The 17,452-nt window shown below is 37.2% G+C and overlaps 3 protein-coding genes across 6 annotated transcripts; all 3 read left to right on the top strand.

Moving 5' to 3' along the window:
* The first annotated feature begins 141 nt into the window (after positions 1-141).
* On the top strand, positions 142-4,508 carry LOC110757088 (transducin family protein / WD-40 repeat family protein). Of its 3 annotated transcripts, XM_021958633.2 has the most exons (8): positions 142-552; positions 1,226-1,382; positions 1,470-1,628; positions 1,794-1,950; positions 2,455-2,499; positions 2,895-3,060; positions 3,232-3,602; positions 3,913-4,508. In XM_021958633.2, exons 1-8 carry the CDS (start codon positions 322-324, stop codon positions 4,229-4,231), a joined length of 1,605 nt encoding a protein of 534 aa, XP_021814325.1. In that variant the 5' UTR covers positions 142-321; the 3' UTR covers positions 4,232-4,508. The 3 variants fall into 3 exon arrangements, with proteins under 3 accessions (XP_021814325.1, XP_021814320.1, XP_021814333.1); XM_021958628.2 differs by having other exon boundaries at positions 1,226-1,628; XM_021958641.2 differs by having other exon boundaries at positions 413-552; positions 1,218-1,628.
* A 1,496-nt stretch (positions 4,509-6,004) lies between these two features.
* Positions 6,005-9,167, top strand: LOC110757108 (uncharacterized). The gene is made up of 5 exons (XM_021958654.2): positions 6,005-6,124; positions 6,949-7,376; positions 7,475-7,594; positions 7,699-8,267; positions 8,615-9,167. The coding sequence occupies exons 2-5, from the start codon at positions 6,957-6,959 to the stop codon at positions 8,817-8,819; spliced, it is 1,314 nt and encodes a 437-aa protein (XP_021814346.2). The 5' UTR covers positions 6,005-6,124; positions 6,949-6,956; the 3' UTR covers positions 8,820-9,167.
* Positions 9,168-11,333: 2,166 nt separating this feature from the next.
* On the top strand, positions 11,334-17,306 carry LOC110757075 (protein BONZAI 1). Of its 2 annotated transcripts, none has more exons than XM_021958607.2 (16): positions 11,334-11,882; positions 12,230-12,277; positions 12,794-12,942; positions 13,033-13,081; positions 13,391-13,447; positions 13,916-14,110; positions 14,240-14,374; positions 14,764-14,825; positions 14,925-15,027; positions 15,111-15,225; positions 15,559-15,635; positions 15,717-15,854; positions 15,949-16,113; positions 16,318-16,431; positions 16,563-16,659; positions 16,762-17,306. In XM_021958607.2, the coding sequence occupies exons 1-16, from the start codon at positions 11,733-11,735 to the stop codon at positions 16,854-16,856; spliced, it is 1,749 nt and encodes a 582-aa protein (XP_021814299.1). In that variant the 5' UTR covers positions 11,334-11,732; the 3' UTR covers positions 16,857-17,306. The 2 variants fall into 2 exon arrangements, with proteins under 2 accessions (XP_021814299.1, XP_021814308.1); XM_021958616.2 differs by having other exon boundaries at positions 11,789-11,882; positions 12,755-12,942.
* Positions 17,307-17,452: the final 146 nt, after the last annotated feature.

The following is a 17,452-nucleotide window of genomic DNA, read 5'->3' as shown; positions in this document are numbered from 1 at the left end:
TATGCATTCTCTCGTACTGCCAATTAAGAGTGCTAATCACACAAGATTACATACATGTGCTTGCGTTATTTAGACTGTAATGCTAAAATATCTAATGATACAAAACTTAAGAATGTTATTTGTTTATTTAATTTATTTTCATTTTCTAAAGTAAAAATCATAAACAATAAAAAGCAAAGAAAGTTTATGAACTGACTAAAATGTGATTGGGGTTTTGTTTTGCAACTTCCACAGTTCCATCCAGGCCGCCTAAAATCCGAATCAAAGGTTCCATTGTCTCAGCCTCGCCGAGAAAAACTGGAGAGTGACCAAAATATTAGAATGAGCGCTCTTCTGAAGAAGCCCAAGACAGAGAACGTAGAAGTCATAGACGACGACGACGACGACGAACAAGCAGCAGCAGCAGCAGCAGCAACAACAAACAAGATGACAGAAGAGAACGGCGACCCAGATAGCAGACAAGAGCAAGAAGAAGCCCTCGTCGCTCTGATTGAGCATCGTACGCGCGAAGTTCATCACCTTCGCCAGCGCGTCTCCTATTACAAATCTCAGGTTGCGTCCCCACCATTCATATTTGACGTTTCATACCTCTCTCTCTCTCTCTCTCTCTCTCTCTCTCTCTCTCTCTCTCTCTCTCTCTCTCTCTCTCTCTCTCTTGTTTTTGGTCCTTTTCGATGATGACATTTTGGGGTTTATAGGAATGGTCTTTGTTTGTTCTTATTTCATATGCTGCTGCTGCTATAAACTGTGCATCATGGGCTTTCGATAAGCTTAAGTTTAACTTTTTGCTAATTCTTACTTACCCAATTGGAAACAATTTAGCAAGTTTGATTTAAACTACTCCTTTATCAATCAGACATATTGGTTTCGTGTCCTAAACTAGTTTGGGTGATAAGACTCCAAAATTTCTTTTATGGGGTTCTTAAGATGAAAGCTAGAAATCAATAACTCACGCTCAAAAGTTGTTGGTTTTGAGTCTGACCATAAACACTGCTATTTATGACTTGCTTTACTGTGTGGAGTTGTTCCCCATTGTTCATTTATTAGTCAATTGGTCTTGTTTGAACCCATTGTGTAGTGGCTGCAAAGTGAAAATCACCTAGTCAAGATACTTATCACATTTTCTTTATGCCCGGAAAGGATGAATGTTTCTATGTGTTTTAACCCATCGGATGCCTTCTGAAGGAAACTATCCGCTAATTGTTTATATGGAAAAGGCATGCAGCTTGATGAAGCAGCAAAGAGGTTAAATGATTCCGAAACTAAGTTGGCACGACTTCGACGCCAAGACAAAGTAGGGTCAACCAAGAGTTCCCCGGGTAGTGGAACTAAAAGTGCAAAGGTGGAACCCAGATCAACGAGTCCTATCCATTTAAGTCAAGGTTCTACTAGAAACCAGCCTCATTCTAAAACAGAACTTTTAATTCCTGCTGTCATTCCAAAAATTTCCCAACCTACAAAATTGGCAGGGTCTAGTGGGAAGGCTCCAGTTAGTTCTAGTGCTCAAGCCAGTCCATCAGTTTCCAGTCAGTCTATTAGTGCTACCAAAGAAAAAGGGGACAAATCTTATAGAACTTCTTCAAAGCAGGAAGTTGAAATTCAAGATAGAGGGACAAAACGGAAATTTGGTAAGACTCTAGCCTGTTGATTGGCCTTATGGTCTCCATCTTCAGTTTCCTCTTGACTGTCGGTCTCTGGGTTACATATTGCAATTTTGCTTTGTATAATTTTTACTCAATACGTGTGGTTCCTTTATTTCTTCATTTGTGATGGGAAAGTTGTTTGTATTTCAGAACAGAAAGAACATAAAGAATTAATTCCGTTGGTTCGTACTAGCTCTTCACCAAGTATAATCCGGTGCTATGCAAGCAATCACATATCGAGTCAGCACAAGAGAAAGTTGAGAAGTCTTTCTTTGTGCCCAGTGAATGATCAGCTTTTTGTGACCAGGTAATTAACATGTTTGCTGTATCAGGAAGAAGTATATGTCCCTAATTAGAATAGTTGCATTTTTGGCTTATCATCAAAATCAAATGATATCTGAGTGAGAATAGGCCTCTAACTTTAACTCTGTAAGCAACATATCCAAATCTCAAAATATCTCGTACCTTTCTTCCTTCTTTGCCTTTCAGTTCAGGAAACTGCATTTAGATATGCCACTGCTTTGGAATTAGGCATCGGTCTTTCTTAGTCATAAGTTGGTAATATTTTTGTGTGCTCTGTTAAACGACATTATCCTAAAATTTTAAAGTTATTAAGAGAAAGAAAGGAATGACTGTTCTTTTTGGTAACATGATTTGGTAAGCAGCTGAAAAAGAGGCAATGACACTATACTTGAACTTGACGTGTAAAAGAAAGCTTGGAATTTCTTATTTTTTCCTACAACTAGTAACTATAAAATGCATCAAATGCTAGCAAACATATGATTAATTTTGACAAGTGTTTTGTTTGCAGTGCTTTAGATGGAATAGTCAACTTGTGGCAAGTTCAGGCCAAGGGGTAAAGTCCAAATCTCTTCCTGTTACATTATTAATTTCTTAACTTCACATTTTGTGGTCGGTAGCATTTTAAAGGGAAGAAAATTATGTTGCTCAATCTCCAGGCCTATTACAGTCCATTTTTCAACCTTTTCTTTTTCTTTGGGGAGTGGGTTCAAAAACTGGTGTTGGTATCTGTGTGGCTGCTATTCGTTGGTGTGTTTAGAAAGGCAAAACTATGATTATATTATGACCTCTGGTTGTATTGATTGTTGCAGTTTCAATTTCTCATCTCCAGTTCTGAAATATAAAGTTGCTTATCCACTTCTGCTGTTCACTTTTGTTCTTGAATTTGTAGGCTTGGGCTTCTACTTTGCATAACTGATTGATGTATCCGTTTGTTTCTTGTAATTGCAGGTCAGGTGCTTCTCTACTTAGTAGTACTGATTGTGTATCCCCAAAACAAAGGAGATGGCCAGAAGATATAGCCTGGCATCCTGAGGGAAACAGCCTATTTTCTGTCTATAGTGCTGATAGTGGTGATTCTCAAGTATCAGTTTTAAATCTAAATAGGACACAAGGGGTAAGGGCCGCTTTTGAAATTAATTGTTGCAATTGTGTGTGGGTTACACTGAGGCTTGAGCAGCATTTCTTGTTCTCCTGGGTACACAAATATAGAACAGGCATATATAGAAGTGTGGTACCGCTTTTAGATAATTTCACCTCTGATTCTTGTCTTTTTGTGCATTGACAGAAAGCTCGTGTTACTTTCTTAGAAGATAAACCTCATGTGAAAGGGATCATTAACAGCATAGTTTTCCCACCCTGGGAGAATACCTGTTTTGTCACTGGTGGAAGTGATCATGCTGTTATAATCTGGAAAGAGACTGATGCTGAGAATGTATGGAAACCAAAGGCATTGCATAGGAATATGCATTCATCTGCTGTCATGGGAGTTGCTGGGATGTGCCAAAAGCAGATAATACTATCCGCTGGAGCAGACAAGAGAATTGTTGGGTTTGATGCTAACGTGGGAAGAGCAGAGTTCAAGCATCAGATAGAAAGTAAATGCATGAGTGTCTTGCCAAATCCCTGTGACTTTAATCTCTTCATGGTTCAAGCAGGGTGAGAAACACTGATTTTTGCAGCTAGAATGTTCTTTTCATCAACACGTGCTCTCTGGATAGTTGCCTTGTTAGCGCTCCTGGAATTGAATCCCGTTTTGTTCACTTTATGCATTTGCATGCTGAATCATATTATTTGTTAAGATGCCTCATGGTTTTTGACGTGTATTATTAACCGTCATAGCATTTTGTAAAACCCTTGGCTAGTTGAGCTAATCATACATTTATGTTGAAGGGATTTTCTTCGGTTACGTTTTCTAATATCCTTCTACTATTTTAAAGATTGTAATGTTAACATTTTTTATATGCAGGACCCATGAGAAGCAGCTCCGACTATTTGATATCAGACTGAGGCAAACAGAAATACATGCTTTTGGGTGGAAGCAAGAAAGCAGTGAATCTCAGTCAGCTCTGATAAATCAGGCTTGGTCTCCAGATGGTTTATATATCTCATCCGGTACCGCAGATCCCATGATTCACATATTTGATATCAGATATCACGCCCATAAGCCTTCTCAATCTATAAGAGCTCATCAGAAACGGGTTTTTAAAGCTGTATGGCTCCACTCTTGCCCCCTTCTCATTTCTATATCTTCTGATCTGAACATTGGTTTACACAAAACCATGTAGCAGATTGAACGTCCAGCCAACAGCTGCTAGCCCTTAGAAAGAAAATGGTACTTTTTGTGTTCCTCATTTTAGGTCGGTGTAAGAAGATCTGTTACTTGTTTTCAAGAGTAACAAATCTTTGTAGGGCAGTTTGTAAGAATCAAGCAGAAAAATGCTGATGAGATGTTGGGAATTGTATGTAATTTTTTGAGGAAAACGATATTACTAATGGGGGATGTATTGGATGAAATTTTGTTTTGGGGAAATGAAAGATTTGCAGCTAGTGGATTTAAGTAAAGCAGTTGCCTTCATCTTTGATCTGGTGGTTTCTGCTTCTTAGTCTGGGTTGTGGTTAAGGCTTAAAGGTGCCATCCATAGTTGGGGCTCATCCAGGACCACCTCATGGTTTAAGACAAAAAAAAAAAAAATTAACAACATTATAATATTATTTTTATTCAATAATATGTGAAAATTATGTGTATAATACGTGAATTTTATTTGTATTATTTAAAATTTTGTAAAAAAAAAGGTGTATTAAACATGAAAAATGCATATGTACATGTACAATATGTATATTGTATGTTTGCTTTTTTAAAAATGTGTATTTTACCGAGTCTTTAAGACGTGTACAGAAAACGGAAATATTATTGAAAAATACATACCTATGTATATAATATGAGTATTAAACAGAAAAATGCTAAATTCTTTATATTGGTAATAACTCTGGAAAAGTAAAAAATCAAAAGGGGACAATAGACTTGCGTAATGGCCAGTATTGGATAATGCTCTAAACTACTCTTATAGATACACAAAAACTGGGTAAAAAAAACCCAGTATAGGGTATACTTTTAAAATATATTTATATTTAAAGAGTATAGCCACACGGCTATACTATTTATTTTGAAAAGAAAAGGGATCCGCCTAGCGGCGCCTAGGCGCCCAATTTTTAGAAATGAGGGAGGCGGGGAAGACACCAAAATCCGATCATCGTACAAGTCATATTTATAAATCATCCAACTGAACCAGCTGTGCCCGTCTTTCAACAGCCTTCTTTCTGATGAATACGCCCCATCTAAGGGCTGCCTTGAGAGCTTGAGCCAGCCAACAACAGCTTTTCCAGATGAAGAAGGACTGCGATCATCATCAATACTATTGTAGTTCACTGGTGATGGAGTGGGGATGTATGCTGTCATGCTGAGGGGAATAAATAAGGATAATTTTCTTCAGTAACGTTCATGGAGATGGAGGCATGTCCATAACCATAACCACCCATGTTAAAGATACGAAGTAGATGCTGCATATCTTCATTTTCAAGCCTCTCATGGCTCCTCATACGAATTTCTTCCTCCAATAAAACTTTGAGGGATGACGGCTAATTACTACTTTGCATCATTTCAGATACATTAACCATGTCAATCTCCTCTGCTTGCTTGTAAATAAAATAGACTGGATTCTTCAGTGAGAAAGAATTACCCATTTGGACGAAACGAATTACACATTAGCTAAGTTAATGATTTTGTTGAAAACTAATGGATTGAGGTAATCTTGTTCACAAAATAGAAGTTTAGTGGGAAATTGAGCCATTATAAAAGTTAGGAGGTAAACTATGATAATTTATTAACCACCGGTATTTCAATAAATAAGCCAAATAAATTATAGGAGCATCTTACTTTACTAAAATTACAATTTCCACAGGAAAATAAAATAAAATAATGCAATTAGTTTTTTAGTGACAATAATAGTACAAATAATTTTGGTGGGAAGCCCATAAATGATATTTAACCGACGACGTGACACGTAGACTGTAGTGGCTTGTTTAGTCTCGCAACTTGGCCTTTCTCGTCTCTCCCCTCACACACGCAAATTTTGTGACTTACAGAGACGCTTTAAGCTTCGTCCTCTCCTTGGCATTTGGTGAGTGTCATTTTTCATTTCACTGAGGTTTATCGTACAATTTTTGTGTTGCTCTTCGATTTCACTTTGTTGTTAATAATTGTTTGATTTACCAACTAGGTCGGTGCTCTTTTTTTCCTTTTCTTTTTGGCCTTTCGAAATGCCATTTTGTTCTGGATTTTGAAGTTCTGTTGAAAAAGAGAATGTTTTGGGTTTATATTGTTTTTGTTTTTGGGTGAAAGGTTTTTTATTTTTGTTGTTGTTGTTGGTTTTTTTCAGTTGTGAACTTGTGATCAACAACGAAAAGGATGCATTTTGTTGAAATGGGTTTTGGCCATCACCATGTAATGTTCTTTAGACAGTCGTCCCTGAGCTCTAGCTAACATAAATAAGGAAAATAAAAGTTAAAAAAAATGGGCTTGGAGATATTTCACACCATGATATTGTTAAAAATAGGTGCTTGGTTTAAGGGAAGATGCAAGCGAAATTTCGGAAGAAAAAAAAAACCATGATAACATCTTCCTTACCTTATTCAGAAGATTGTACTGCAGATAAGAGTGAAATGTGACACCTTTTAGAACTCTGGGTGAAGGGTAGGAAGTATTTTAGAAATTTAGAGAGTTGTAAGATTTTGAAATGTGTTGTGCCAATTTAGTTTGTCCCTCCAGCATTCATTCAAGGCGTTGGCTTGTTAATTTGGTTTTTTCATTCTTAAAGTTTCCCATGCTTTCTCTTTTGCTAGATTTCCATGTCCAATCATCTTTCTCTAGCTTTTAGTTTCAGCTTCTTTGACTCTGTTTCTTTGTTTGACATAACCTAATGGTGGCTTACTACATTTCTGTTAGTCTTCAACATGACCAGAGTAAGAGATGAAGTGTTTGAAGACGAAGGACCGGCTGTGAACTACTTAGATGCCAACTATTTTCATGCTCCTGCCTCTCAACATCGTGTGTATGACCACGTCTCTTCTCCTGCTGATAACATAAGGAGAGATGCTGCTGAGGATCAAGGGTTGCGTAAGGACCATCTGGGTCTGGAAGAATTTTCTGGTTATATATTTATGTGTAATGGAAGAACAAAACCAGAATGCTACCTGCACCGTGTCTTTGGACTTCCCGCTGGAAGAAAGGAAGTTATAGAGAAGATTAGGCCAGGCATGAAGCTATTTCTATTTGATTATAATGTGAAGTTTCTTTATGGGGTATATGAAGCAACCACTGCTGGAAAGTTGAACTTGGAAAGAACGGCTTTTGGTGGAAACTTTCCTGCACAGGTGAGTTTAGTTTTCTCTCCTTCACTTGATACCTTACATCCTTCTTGATTAGCTTTTAGGCTGCTTTTTTATTTTTTTCACTTGAGTTTTGTATATAGGTGAGATTCAAAATTTACAAGGAATGCCTCCCCTTGCCAGAGAGTGATTTTAAACATGCTATTCAAGATAACTACAAGAGAGGCTCCAATAAGTTTAATACAATTCTCAATAGCCAACAAGTAAGTTTCTCTTCTAAGTGGAATCAGTTCAATTTCATCCTTACCAATTGGATTGTTGTCATTTGGTTGACTGTGCTTACCTTTCAGTTTATTTTATGGTGCAGGTAAGCCATTTGTTATCACTGTTTCATCCTATTACCATGCAATCATCCACCCAAAACGACAGTTCCTATATGAAGGATCAATTTCAGACCAGTGCAAGGGTGCCTTCTTCAGGCAGTACATACTTTAGTTCAATGCATTCCAGTTACACTCCACAAGTGTTAGTGCCTCAACATGTTCCACAGGGAGTCCATCAGCAGTGGGATAGTAGTGGATCCACAGGAAACATGGGTATTGTCCATTATTCTGTGGGTTCACAACCAATAGTGCCGGCTCAACCTATGAAGGATCAGTTTCAGTCCTCAGCAAGCCTGCCTTCCATGAAGGATCCAAATGCAGCCTGGGCGTACGGCGGTCTTTCTTCACCAATGTTGGAGCCTCAGTATATTCAACCGAGCGTCCTACACCCACAATACGTTAGTTATGGATACACAACGAACATGGGCTACTTTTATCCTGCTGTGCAACCACAAGCTATGCCAGCTTCAACTCAGACATATTATTCTGCTGAATTTGGGCAGCATCACTTGGCTGAAGTAACTGCCCAGCCAGCACCCAAATCATATGAAAGGTACTCTTCCCGTGGTAGCTTGATTTTGATTATATTAGCTTCATTTTTGGAAACTTGGAATTTTCCATGCTCCACCAAGCAACTGCCTTCCTAAACCAAAATGCTAGGCAAAGAGTACCCTTTTGGGAAGTCACATTAACTGAAGAAGTGAAGATTTGGGTGACTGTCCCTAGAAAGAAATAAAAATATATTAGGTCATTTGGGAAATGTTATATTTGATTGGTTAAATGGAAAACTATGCCACTGCCCCCTTTCTAGCTGAACTGTGCAATATCTTTTAAATTTGTTTCTTTTGACTTATCTTTGTTATTTATTGGACTTAAATAATCAAGGTCATTGTGTTGCAGCTATTACAGGTATGAGGCTGCACAGGACAGGGTTCCTACTGATCAACACACAGGCTTCGGGCATGGTTACAATCAGTCACCTCTGCAGACGGATAGGGAAACTATTTTACAGCAGGAGAATGCTGCTGAACACCACAATCTCCACCAAGTGCCTCCAGCCCCACATGCTCCACCATCTATACAACAACATACCTTCACATCATAACAGCCTGGGCTTGCAGCAGGGACAGTTCCGATGCCGTTGTCGAATTCCTGAACAGGGGCCAGCCCAACATAGAGCTGATAGACAAATTGTTGATCTCAAACATGCTGGAAATTGAGCATGAATCTTTTGCAAAGAAATGCTTGGTCTTTTTATGACTTCACCTATATTTAGTTTATGTTGTGAGCTTAAAACAATATTCTAGTGAGTTATAAATAGTTACTAGGTAGGTAGGAATGATACATTGGTAGTGTTGTAGTAGCTCAGTGTAAAATGGTCAAGGGCAGCTGTGGCCTTGCTTGCAGAATGGTCTTTTAAAAATAGAGCATTATTTCATATCATTTTCAATTAGCATGAGGGAGAGTCATATTCAATCACTTTTGATTGCTTCATTTTTATGATTATGTATCATTCCATTGCTATGATAGGTGGGTGGGTCATAAGATAGATCAATAAAGTTCCAAGCATGGGTCAGTTGGAATTGTGGGACGTTGACCTTGACCTTGACCTTGACCTTGACCAAGACTTATCCAATTGTATTGCCAGTGATTGTTGTCAAGAGAGCAAGCAAGTGTTCAAGGCTGGGACCTGCTCGCCTCACTCTAGTCTGTCTCAAGGGAACCAAAACGAAATGAACCATGCTGTAGCTAGAGGAAGAAGTGTTTTCGCATGCATCTCTCTCTCTCTCTCTCTCTACCATACATTACATGGTCTATATCTAGTGGTTGACCTCAATGCTCGTTGACTCCATGACATTCTAGCTCAGCTAGGAATGTCACCACCACGCTTTGTTATGACAATTGACGGGGATTTCCCACTTATTCTTTTTTGTTAAATTATTGACACAATTCATAGATATGAAATTCATGTATGTTTATCGTTAATGAGAAAGACCTACAAAATGATACATATATCACGACGCATAAAATAATACATATATATTATAAAACGAGAAAGAATACATATATATCACGACATATAAAATAATACATATATATATATATATCATGAAACAGATAAACTATAAAGATGTCGGGGCATGAGTTCATCTTGATTTGAAAGGATTAAAGAAAGTGGAAAGTAAAGGCAATGCCTACCTTGGATCATGCGAATCCAATTCCAGGCTGAAATGAGCCAGAAAGATTTCTGCTACGTCAATCAATGCCATTATATATGTTTTGTTTTTGGGTACTTTTTATTTGTTTTTATAGCTGGTACACATTATTATTACAATAAATGGGCATGCAATTATTATTATTATGAACCTTTAAACAGCCATGCATGCCAACATGAGCTATTCACTTTAATTGGCCATGTCTGCTTTGCTCGGTCTCTCTCTCTGCCTTTCTTTTTCTCTGCATAATTATATGGAGAGAAAGCAACATGTCGTTTTATTGACTTCCATTTGCAGCACAGAATTCTTTTAATTAGTTTTGCTTATTGACTAATTATATTTCTGTTCAATTTCATCATATGCTAACACAGTGATGTGTCCTTAAAGAAACTAAGCTACCATTATATTTATATTTCTATATTGGAAACCATGATTACATAGATAATATATTCGAAAAACCATACTAAGAACCCATTTAAAATGCCAGTTTTTTTTTTTCCACTTAATTTCGTAATTAATCTAAAGTTCAAGAGCTTTAACTGCAAAACATCCAAATTAATATAATCAAAATCCCACAAGTGGCAAACATCCCATGTGATGTATCCGAAGATCCAAATTCTCAACATACGATGCTATATGCAGAGAAGATTCGAATTCGAGACATATTCTATAATTGGAATATGAGAAATAACATTAGGGTGTGTACAACGTTGAGGCGGGTTTTTCCAAAGTAAAAGACAGGTAAAATCGCAGCAAACCCAAAAGAAAAGGCAAATAATGAAAAGTTGGACAATGGAGTGGGTGGATTCTCAAGGGTCATAGCTGTGTGTGACTGTTAAGTACTCCGTGTTTTCTAACTTTTCTGTTTTTGTGTTTCCTTTCTTTTAAAAATCATAATAATTTCTAACTAGTCCTAATAATTTCAAACTAGTCCTAATAATTAAACATATTAAGTACATTTTACTTGGTTCAATAATGTCATACAGAAATAACTCGAATGTTAAATTTCTCGATTGTGTGTGTGACGATAACAACACGTGTGTTGTTGTATTATTATAATTTGAGCTAAATTATTAATATCAATACCAACGTTTTTCCAATTGTGGAACATCTGAAGGGGCAACTTCCTAGACGGTTCAAAGAGCAAGACTACTTTCCATTTCAAGGAAAAGAAAAACGACAGCAGCAGTCACAAGCCCCCCTTTTTTCGTCTCCATAGGAAATTTGCAGTCCCTTGTAAAGAAAACAACAGAAAAACGCGGTTTCTTCAACTAATCGTCATTTGTTTCTCTTTGCACTGATTCAACTAATTCTCATCTATTCTAAAGCAAAACGCGTTTTTTCTTAATCAACTCTAATAATACTTTTAGAGTTTAAAATATCACTTATAAGTTATATGCAGACGTGAATTAGATCCCTTGACTAAGATAGTGTGTCAGTTTTCTTACACTCAAGAGAGATAGGTGGGGCCATGCATGAATAGAATAATATTTTCAGAGGGAAGTTGATTAAGTTGGTAGAGCGTGGTAGACTGGAGATTTAATTAGAGAGTTTAAATTAAGTTGGCGTTTCGTTTAATTTCCAATTTCTATTTCGTTTTTCCTCTAATCGATCAAATTGATTGAGAGCTTGAGATTTTATTGTAAATAGAAATAATATATAAAGAGAGAGAAAAATACAAAGCAAGTTAAGAGTTAGCAGAGCCGAGGAGGGTGAAGTTGACTGGCGGAGGAGGAAGTCGAGCTGAACTCAGTTTTCCAACCCGAATTGCAAGGGTAGAGTCGAGTTGAGTCTTTTTCGGAATGGGTAACTGCTTCTCTAACGACACCGGTGGGATGTCGGCGGTGGGTGGCACCGCCGGTGCTCACGGAAATCCGTACGACGGTCCAAACGACGCCGTCGATTTGTTCCTTAGGAATCGCGGCTACAACGGCCTCTTCTCTCAGATCGAGGTTACTTCTTTCTGTTGAATTTTTTGTGAGCCATTTCTTTCTGTAACTGTCTTCTTTAGCAATTAGCAATTTGGATTGGACTTTCAGTTGAGCTTAAATCCGACGCCATTTGGTGGGATCCTTTGTTCGAAATTGCATTTTTCTGTAGAACTTGAACTCTCTAAAGCTAAATTTTGATTGTGCGCTTGGATTCATAAATAATTAAAATCATTTGAAATGTGATATTCATTTCAAGAAACCTATTGCAGCTGAAGCTACTGCAATTCTAGGATTTTTTTAGTAGTTAAAGCCCCCATTTGAGCTCTATAATTTTTGATTTTGTCTCTTTTCCAACAATTCACATGCAGTTATCGTTTGCTGCAATAGACTTGCTCGATCGGGACGTGCTCTCCAAGGTTTGTCGCTCTACATTGAATATGAGGAACCATTACTTGCAGTTTTCTGCTATTAAATCCATAGCCTAGGCTAGTTTGGATAATTGATGTTTGAATGGTTTCCTTTACTTTCGTCGTGCTCTTGTTCGCAATTTATTGATTCACAAAGTTGATTTACTCATGTAGTCGTGTTATACAACGTGTATTATGCTTAAATGAACTGTTTTGAAGTTAAAACCTGATGGTAAGATTTGTAACTCACACTTTCTACCTGAAGATGAACACTTCATTTGACTGCTACTGTAGCTATTTTCAGGATTAAGTTATGGATGTAGCAATCCTGATTTATTTCAGTGCTAAGACCCCTTTTATTTGCCCTATTTCATACTCCTGATGTAGTTCTCAAAGTTCTTTTTCTTCTATCATGTTAATGGTAGTTCTTTTTGCTTTGCTCTCATGCTCCATATTTTAGTTGTGTAAATCTTTCTTTTGTTTCAGGAATGTCAGTCTGTTATTCATGAATTTTATTTTCTATAGAGTGATCCCATGGTGGTTATTTATACAAAAGGAAGAGATGGAGGACTTTCAGAGCTTGGTCGCACTGAAGTAGTTCTAAATTCATTAAATCCAAAGTGGATCACAAAACATAATATCACTTATCATTTTGAGGTTGTGCAGACTCTGGTGTAAGTTTAAAGCTTTTATCTCTTTTTCAATCCAGAAAACATGTTTTCAGTTTCACAATTATGTATCATGTGGTATATTTTTCATCACAGGTTTCGTGTGTATGACGTTGACACTCAGTTTCACAATGTAGACGTGAAGGTACAAAATTTTATGATGGCCTGCATATAGTTATTCCTGTTCTTAAGCTAGAGTTCTGGATCATCCTGTTGTCCTCTGAAACTCTCTTTGTGGCAAGACAAATAATTATTTTTTTGTTTGGCAAAAAGCCAAATCAAATGGAAATTGATTGTTGAGGGAAACTTTCTTGTTTTTCTTTTTGCTTTTAGTGTTCTGTATTGGTAACTTCACATTATAGTTCAAGTTAACACAAGGAGTTTCCACATCTTACTTTTAAGTCAGGTGCGTGCAGGCATAACAGGTTCATAATGGGTGGTTTTACTTGTGCAGATGCTTAGGTTGGAAGAGCAACAATTTCTTGGTGAGGCAACCTGTGCACTGTCTCAGGTACGACATAGTGACCATTAAACAATAGGAACATCTATGATATTCTATCAAGACTTCCAAAGTTGACCAATATGCGCAAAACCTACTTGAACCCAGCTAACTCCAGACTCCTAAGTGGGTACAGAATAGAGGTTTTGTTGCCTCTGCAAAAGTGGGCCGACCTAAACCTGATGCATCAAATCAAAGAATAGAAAAGGTCTTCTACTTTTGGTGCTTTAGCTGAGCTTCATCTCTCAGACACATTACAACACAATATATATAATATAATGAGAGAGAGGGAGAGAGAGAAGCTCTCAGCATGTGATGAAAGTCTAGATCTCTCTAATCTGAGAAGTATTTTAGTTCATCTTTCTAGTGTATCTGGTTTACCAAGATACGTTAGTGGAAATTATTTATTCGACAAGGACTATACCTGAAGCTCTGAAATCTGATGCTTTTACCCTTTAATTCGTCTTTCTACCTGTGCAGATAGTTCCTAAATCAGACAGGTTATTAACCCTCGATCTTGTATATAGAGAAGACTCAGAGTCAAGCAGATCCAATCGTCATCGAGACCGTGGAAAGCTCATCGTGCATGCTGAGGAATCTGTTAGCTCAAAGACAACGGTAGAGATGAGTTTAAGGTGTTCAGATTTGGAATACAAGGATCTCTTCTCAAAAAGTGTAGGGGCTGTGGAGTTATTCTTTCTTTCTTTTTGGTTATCTATATTTGTGAGCATTACTAGATATATGCATGCTTGGCCAAATGGAAAATGGTTTATATTTTGACACATGTTCTGATTTGTCTTACAGGACCCTTTTTTGATAATATCAAAACTTACGGAGAGTGGGACCGCAATTCCAGTTTGCAAAACAGAAGTCATAAAGAATGAGCTCAAACCCGCATGGAAACCAATATATTTAAATATTCAACAAGTTGGAAGCAAGGTATAAACAAGTTTCTTTTTGGTGCCAGAATAAGTCTGAATTAGTGGAGATCGAGTTTGCTGGGTCTATGAATGCTTTGCCCTTTTTTTTGGGTCACAGAATGCTTTGTTCATTTAGTTCCCATGGAAAGTCAAAGATTTTGGTTGTTTAATTTGATAACTTAATTTGTCCATAATGTGGCTACTGTCACTATAAAAATATGCTGACACTGAGAGCTCCATCTTAGTAACCATGTGGTTTAACATGCAAATTCCATCAGTAAAGATGTATGTGGGTATTTGTGATAAGAAGCAATGCTTCTTCATCTGTTATTGATAACTTGATCATATTGTGCTTCTCCTTTTGTTTCTAATAGCTTTCTCATTTTAAGTTTTCTTATTAATCTGCAGGATAGCCCATTGATAATGGAGTGTTTTAATTTCAATAACAATGGCAAGCATGATTTGATTGGGTAAATAAATATCTATTTCTTCCATCTTGTTCCCTAATTCCTATGGATTTTTGTTTTTGTTTTTTTTACATTACTGTGCTTTTATTGTTGAATAAACAGCAAAATTCAGAAATCACTGGCAGACTTGGAAAAGCTTCATGCTATTGGGCAAGGAGAGAATTTATTTTTACCAACCACTGTTGGGCATGATTACCAAAACAAGGTAATATAGTAACATAATATATTTTTAAGTGAATTTCCATCCCAATCTCTCTTAATTTACAAGTTCTCGGGACTTCATTGCAGATACTAAAGAGCCAACTATTTGTGGACAAGTTTACGGAGAGCGTCCAGCACACCTTCCTTGATTATTTGGCTGGGGGCTGTGAATTGAACTTCATGGTCGCTGTTGATTTTACAGGTGCTTATGTGCATGTATTTGTTACTTCAAACATTTTTTCTTAAAAATTATGAGTGCAACTAGATGCTTCCTTTGGCTTGAGAAATATATCTTCGTAGTTCATTGTTCAATTATATGATAGAAGTGATTGTCACTAGATGTTGAGTCTGGCAAATATTTCTAGATCATGGTTGCAAAGTTGTTTGCTATGGTATATATAGGAAAGCATTGTTATAGCTTATTATTTTGAACTTCGCATTCTTTCCCTCTTATAAATGCAAACTTGTTCAGAATTAATCGTATAATACATGCTAAATTGTCTTATCAAATTCACTCATATTCCTTGGTTATCAGCTTCAAATGGAAATCCTCGCCTGCCTGATTCTTTGCATTATATAGATCCTTCAGGACGGCCAAATGCATACCAGAAAGTGAGAATTAGGTCCCTTTATTATAATTTTCACAAATTATTCCTTTATTCAGACCCATATGATTGTGACATTGTTTTCCAGGCAATCATCGATGTTGTGGAGGTGTTGCAGTTTTATGATTCAGACAAGCGCTTTCCTGCCTGGGGATTTGGAGCCCGACCAATTGATGGTCCAGTAAATCATTGTTTCAACTTGAATGGGAGTAGTCATTACTGTGAGGTGAAATAGTTTATGACCAGAACTTGCTTTTGTTATCTTAAACTTTGTAGCTTCTTTCTCTGTATTAAGGATTGTGTAAATCTACTTCTTTCAGGTTGAAGGAATCCAAGGAATCATGATGGCATATACAAGTGCCCTCCAAAATGTTTCTCTTGCAGGACCAACTCTTTTTGGACCTGTAATTACCAATGCTGCATTAAATGCCAGCCAGTCTGTTGCAAATGGTGGACGAAAATACTTTGTTTTGTTAATAATCACGGTAAGCATAAACGGGGTTGATTCTGTTATCCTATGTGTCTCTGAACTTCTTTTAGACTTTAGTTGAGCAAGACTGTTCAATTGGTAATCTTCTAGTTCTTTTAGTACTTGTATTATATATATCTGAAGTTCTTTTAGTACTTTTATATATCTCTGAAGTTCTTTTAGTTTACTTCAACTTTGTTCTAAAATTTCACTGCCGTAGGATGGAGTAGTGACAGATCTCCAAGAAACCAAAGATGCCCTTGTGAAAGCATCTGACCTGCCATTGTCAATCCTCATTGTTGGAGTAGGAGGAGCTGACTTCAAAGAAATGGAGGTATCTCATTCCCTTGTGTTTGTAATGCTGGAATGTCTTGTGTTACAGTACCGATTGTTTTGATTGCAAAGTCAATACTCTGAATAAAAGCCTGAATGCTACAACTTACTATCTCCACTTTTGTTGTAAAGATTTTGGATGCTGACAAGGGTGAGAGACTTGAAAGTTCGACTGGACGTGTGGCTTCACGTGATATAGTTCAGTTTGTTCCATTCCGAGATGTACAAAGTGAGTCTTTTTATGTGCTCTCATCATTTCTGGCAAACCAACTTTGCATAGTGGCTTTAGCAATTCTTTCTAGGCGGGCAGTAACTTTGCTTTGATTTGCAGGTGGAGAAATTTCTGTTGTTCAGGCACTTCTAGCAGAACTACCTTCTCAATTTCTGACTTACATGCGATCCAGAGACGTCAAACCAATTTTGTGATCATGTAAAGAACTGTACATATGAAGATCAATATCATCCTTTGATCCTCACGCAGTATGAGCCTGAATATTTTTTGCTGTTTTTTCCCCCTTTTTGGCTGCATTGAAATTCAAATGTGGTTTTATCATGAAGAAAAACAATTCTATGTTGCATCATCACGTTCGAGTTGGGATGGCTGCAGCTGCACAGTCCTCGTGGCCTTGGTGAGACAGCCCAATTTAAGTGTCCGCGGCTTTTCTTTACCAGGCTAGGGCTCTACAATTAGAGGCTCTAAACACGAAGAAGCCAGAGTTTTGGCTTTAGGCGACTGGGTTATCTTTCAAAATCAACAATTGGAGAAAGATGTGAAGAACAGTTTCAGAATAGAAATACAAGTATTTACATCTTTTCCGAAATGGAATCTCTATGAAGTGTTCAAAATGCTGCATAATCTGTTTTTTTTTTCCTTTCCGAATTTTGTTTATCCCGTTGCAAATTTGTATGTTTCATGGCATTAGAACTATGTGTCTCGCCAAACAGTAATGTCTTTTAATGGGCTTATCATGAACTTTTAAGGATGTCAGCAAATCAACTATCTTGAATATATTTGTCATTAA

Source organism: Prunus avium, chromosome 5 (assembly GCF_965620075.1).
Source record: "Prunus avium chromosome 5, drPruAviu1.hap1.1, whole genome shotgun sequence".
In the NCBI taxonomy this organism is placed as follows: Eukaryota; Viridiplantae; Streptophyta; class Magnoliopsida; order Rosales; family Rosaceae; genus Prunus; species Prunus avium.
The sequence above is the reverse complement of the archived record's forward strand: the minus strand, read 5'-3'. Positions and strand labels throughout refer to the sequence as shown.

Coding starts and splice junctions, on each gene's coding strand:
- LOC110757075 (XM_021958607.2), top strand. CDS start 11,733: ATGGGTAACTGCTTCTCTAACGACACCGGTGGGATGTCGGCGGTGGGT. Junction 12,278..12,793: donor ATCGGGACGTGCTCTCCAAG/GTTTGTCGCTCT, acceptor TATTTTCTATAG/AGTGATCCCATGGTGGTTAT. Junction 15,855..15,948: donor GGAGTAGTCATTACTGTGAG/GTGAAATAGTTT, acceptor TACTTCTTTCAG/GTTGAAGGAATCCAAGGAAT.
- LOC110757088 (XM_021958628.2), top strand. CDS start 322: ATGAGCGCTCTTCTGAAGAAGCCCAAGACAGAGAACGTAGAAGTCATA. Junction 1,629..1,793: donor AGGGACAAAACGGAAATTTG/GTAAGACTCTAG, acceptor TTTGTATTTCAG/AACAGAAAGAACATAAAGAA. Junction 3,061..3,231: donor ATCTAAATAGGACACAAGGG/GTAAGGGCCGCT, acceptor GTGCATTGACAG/AAAGCTCGTGTTACTTTCTT.
- LOC110757108 (XM_021958654.2), top strand. CDS start 6,957: ATGACCAGAGTAAGAGATGAAGTGTTTGAAGACGAAGGACCGGCTGTG. Junction 7,377..7,474: donor GTGGAAACTTTCCTGCACAG/GTGAGTTTAGTT, acceptor TTTTGTATATAG/GTGAGATTCAAAATTTACAA. Junction 7,595..7,698: donor CAATTCTCAATAGCCAACAA/GTAAGTTTCTCT, acceptor TTTATGGTGCAG/GTAAGCCATTTGTTATCACT.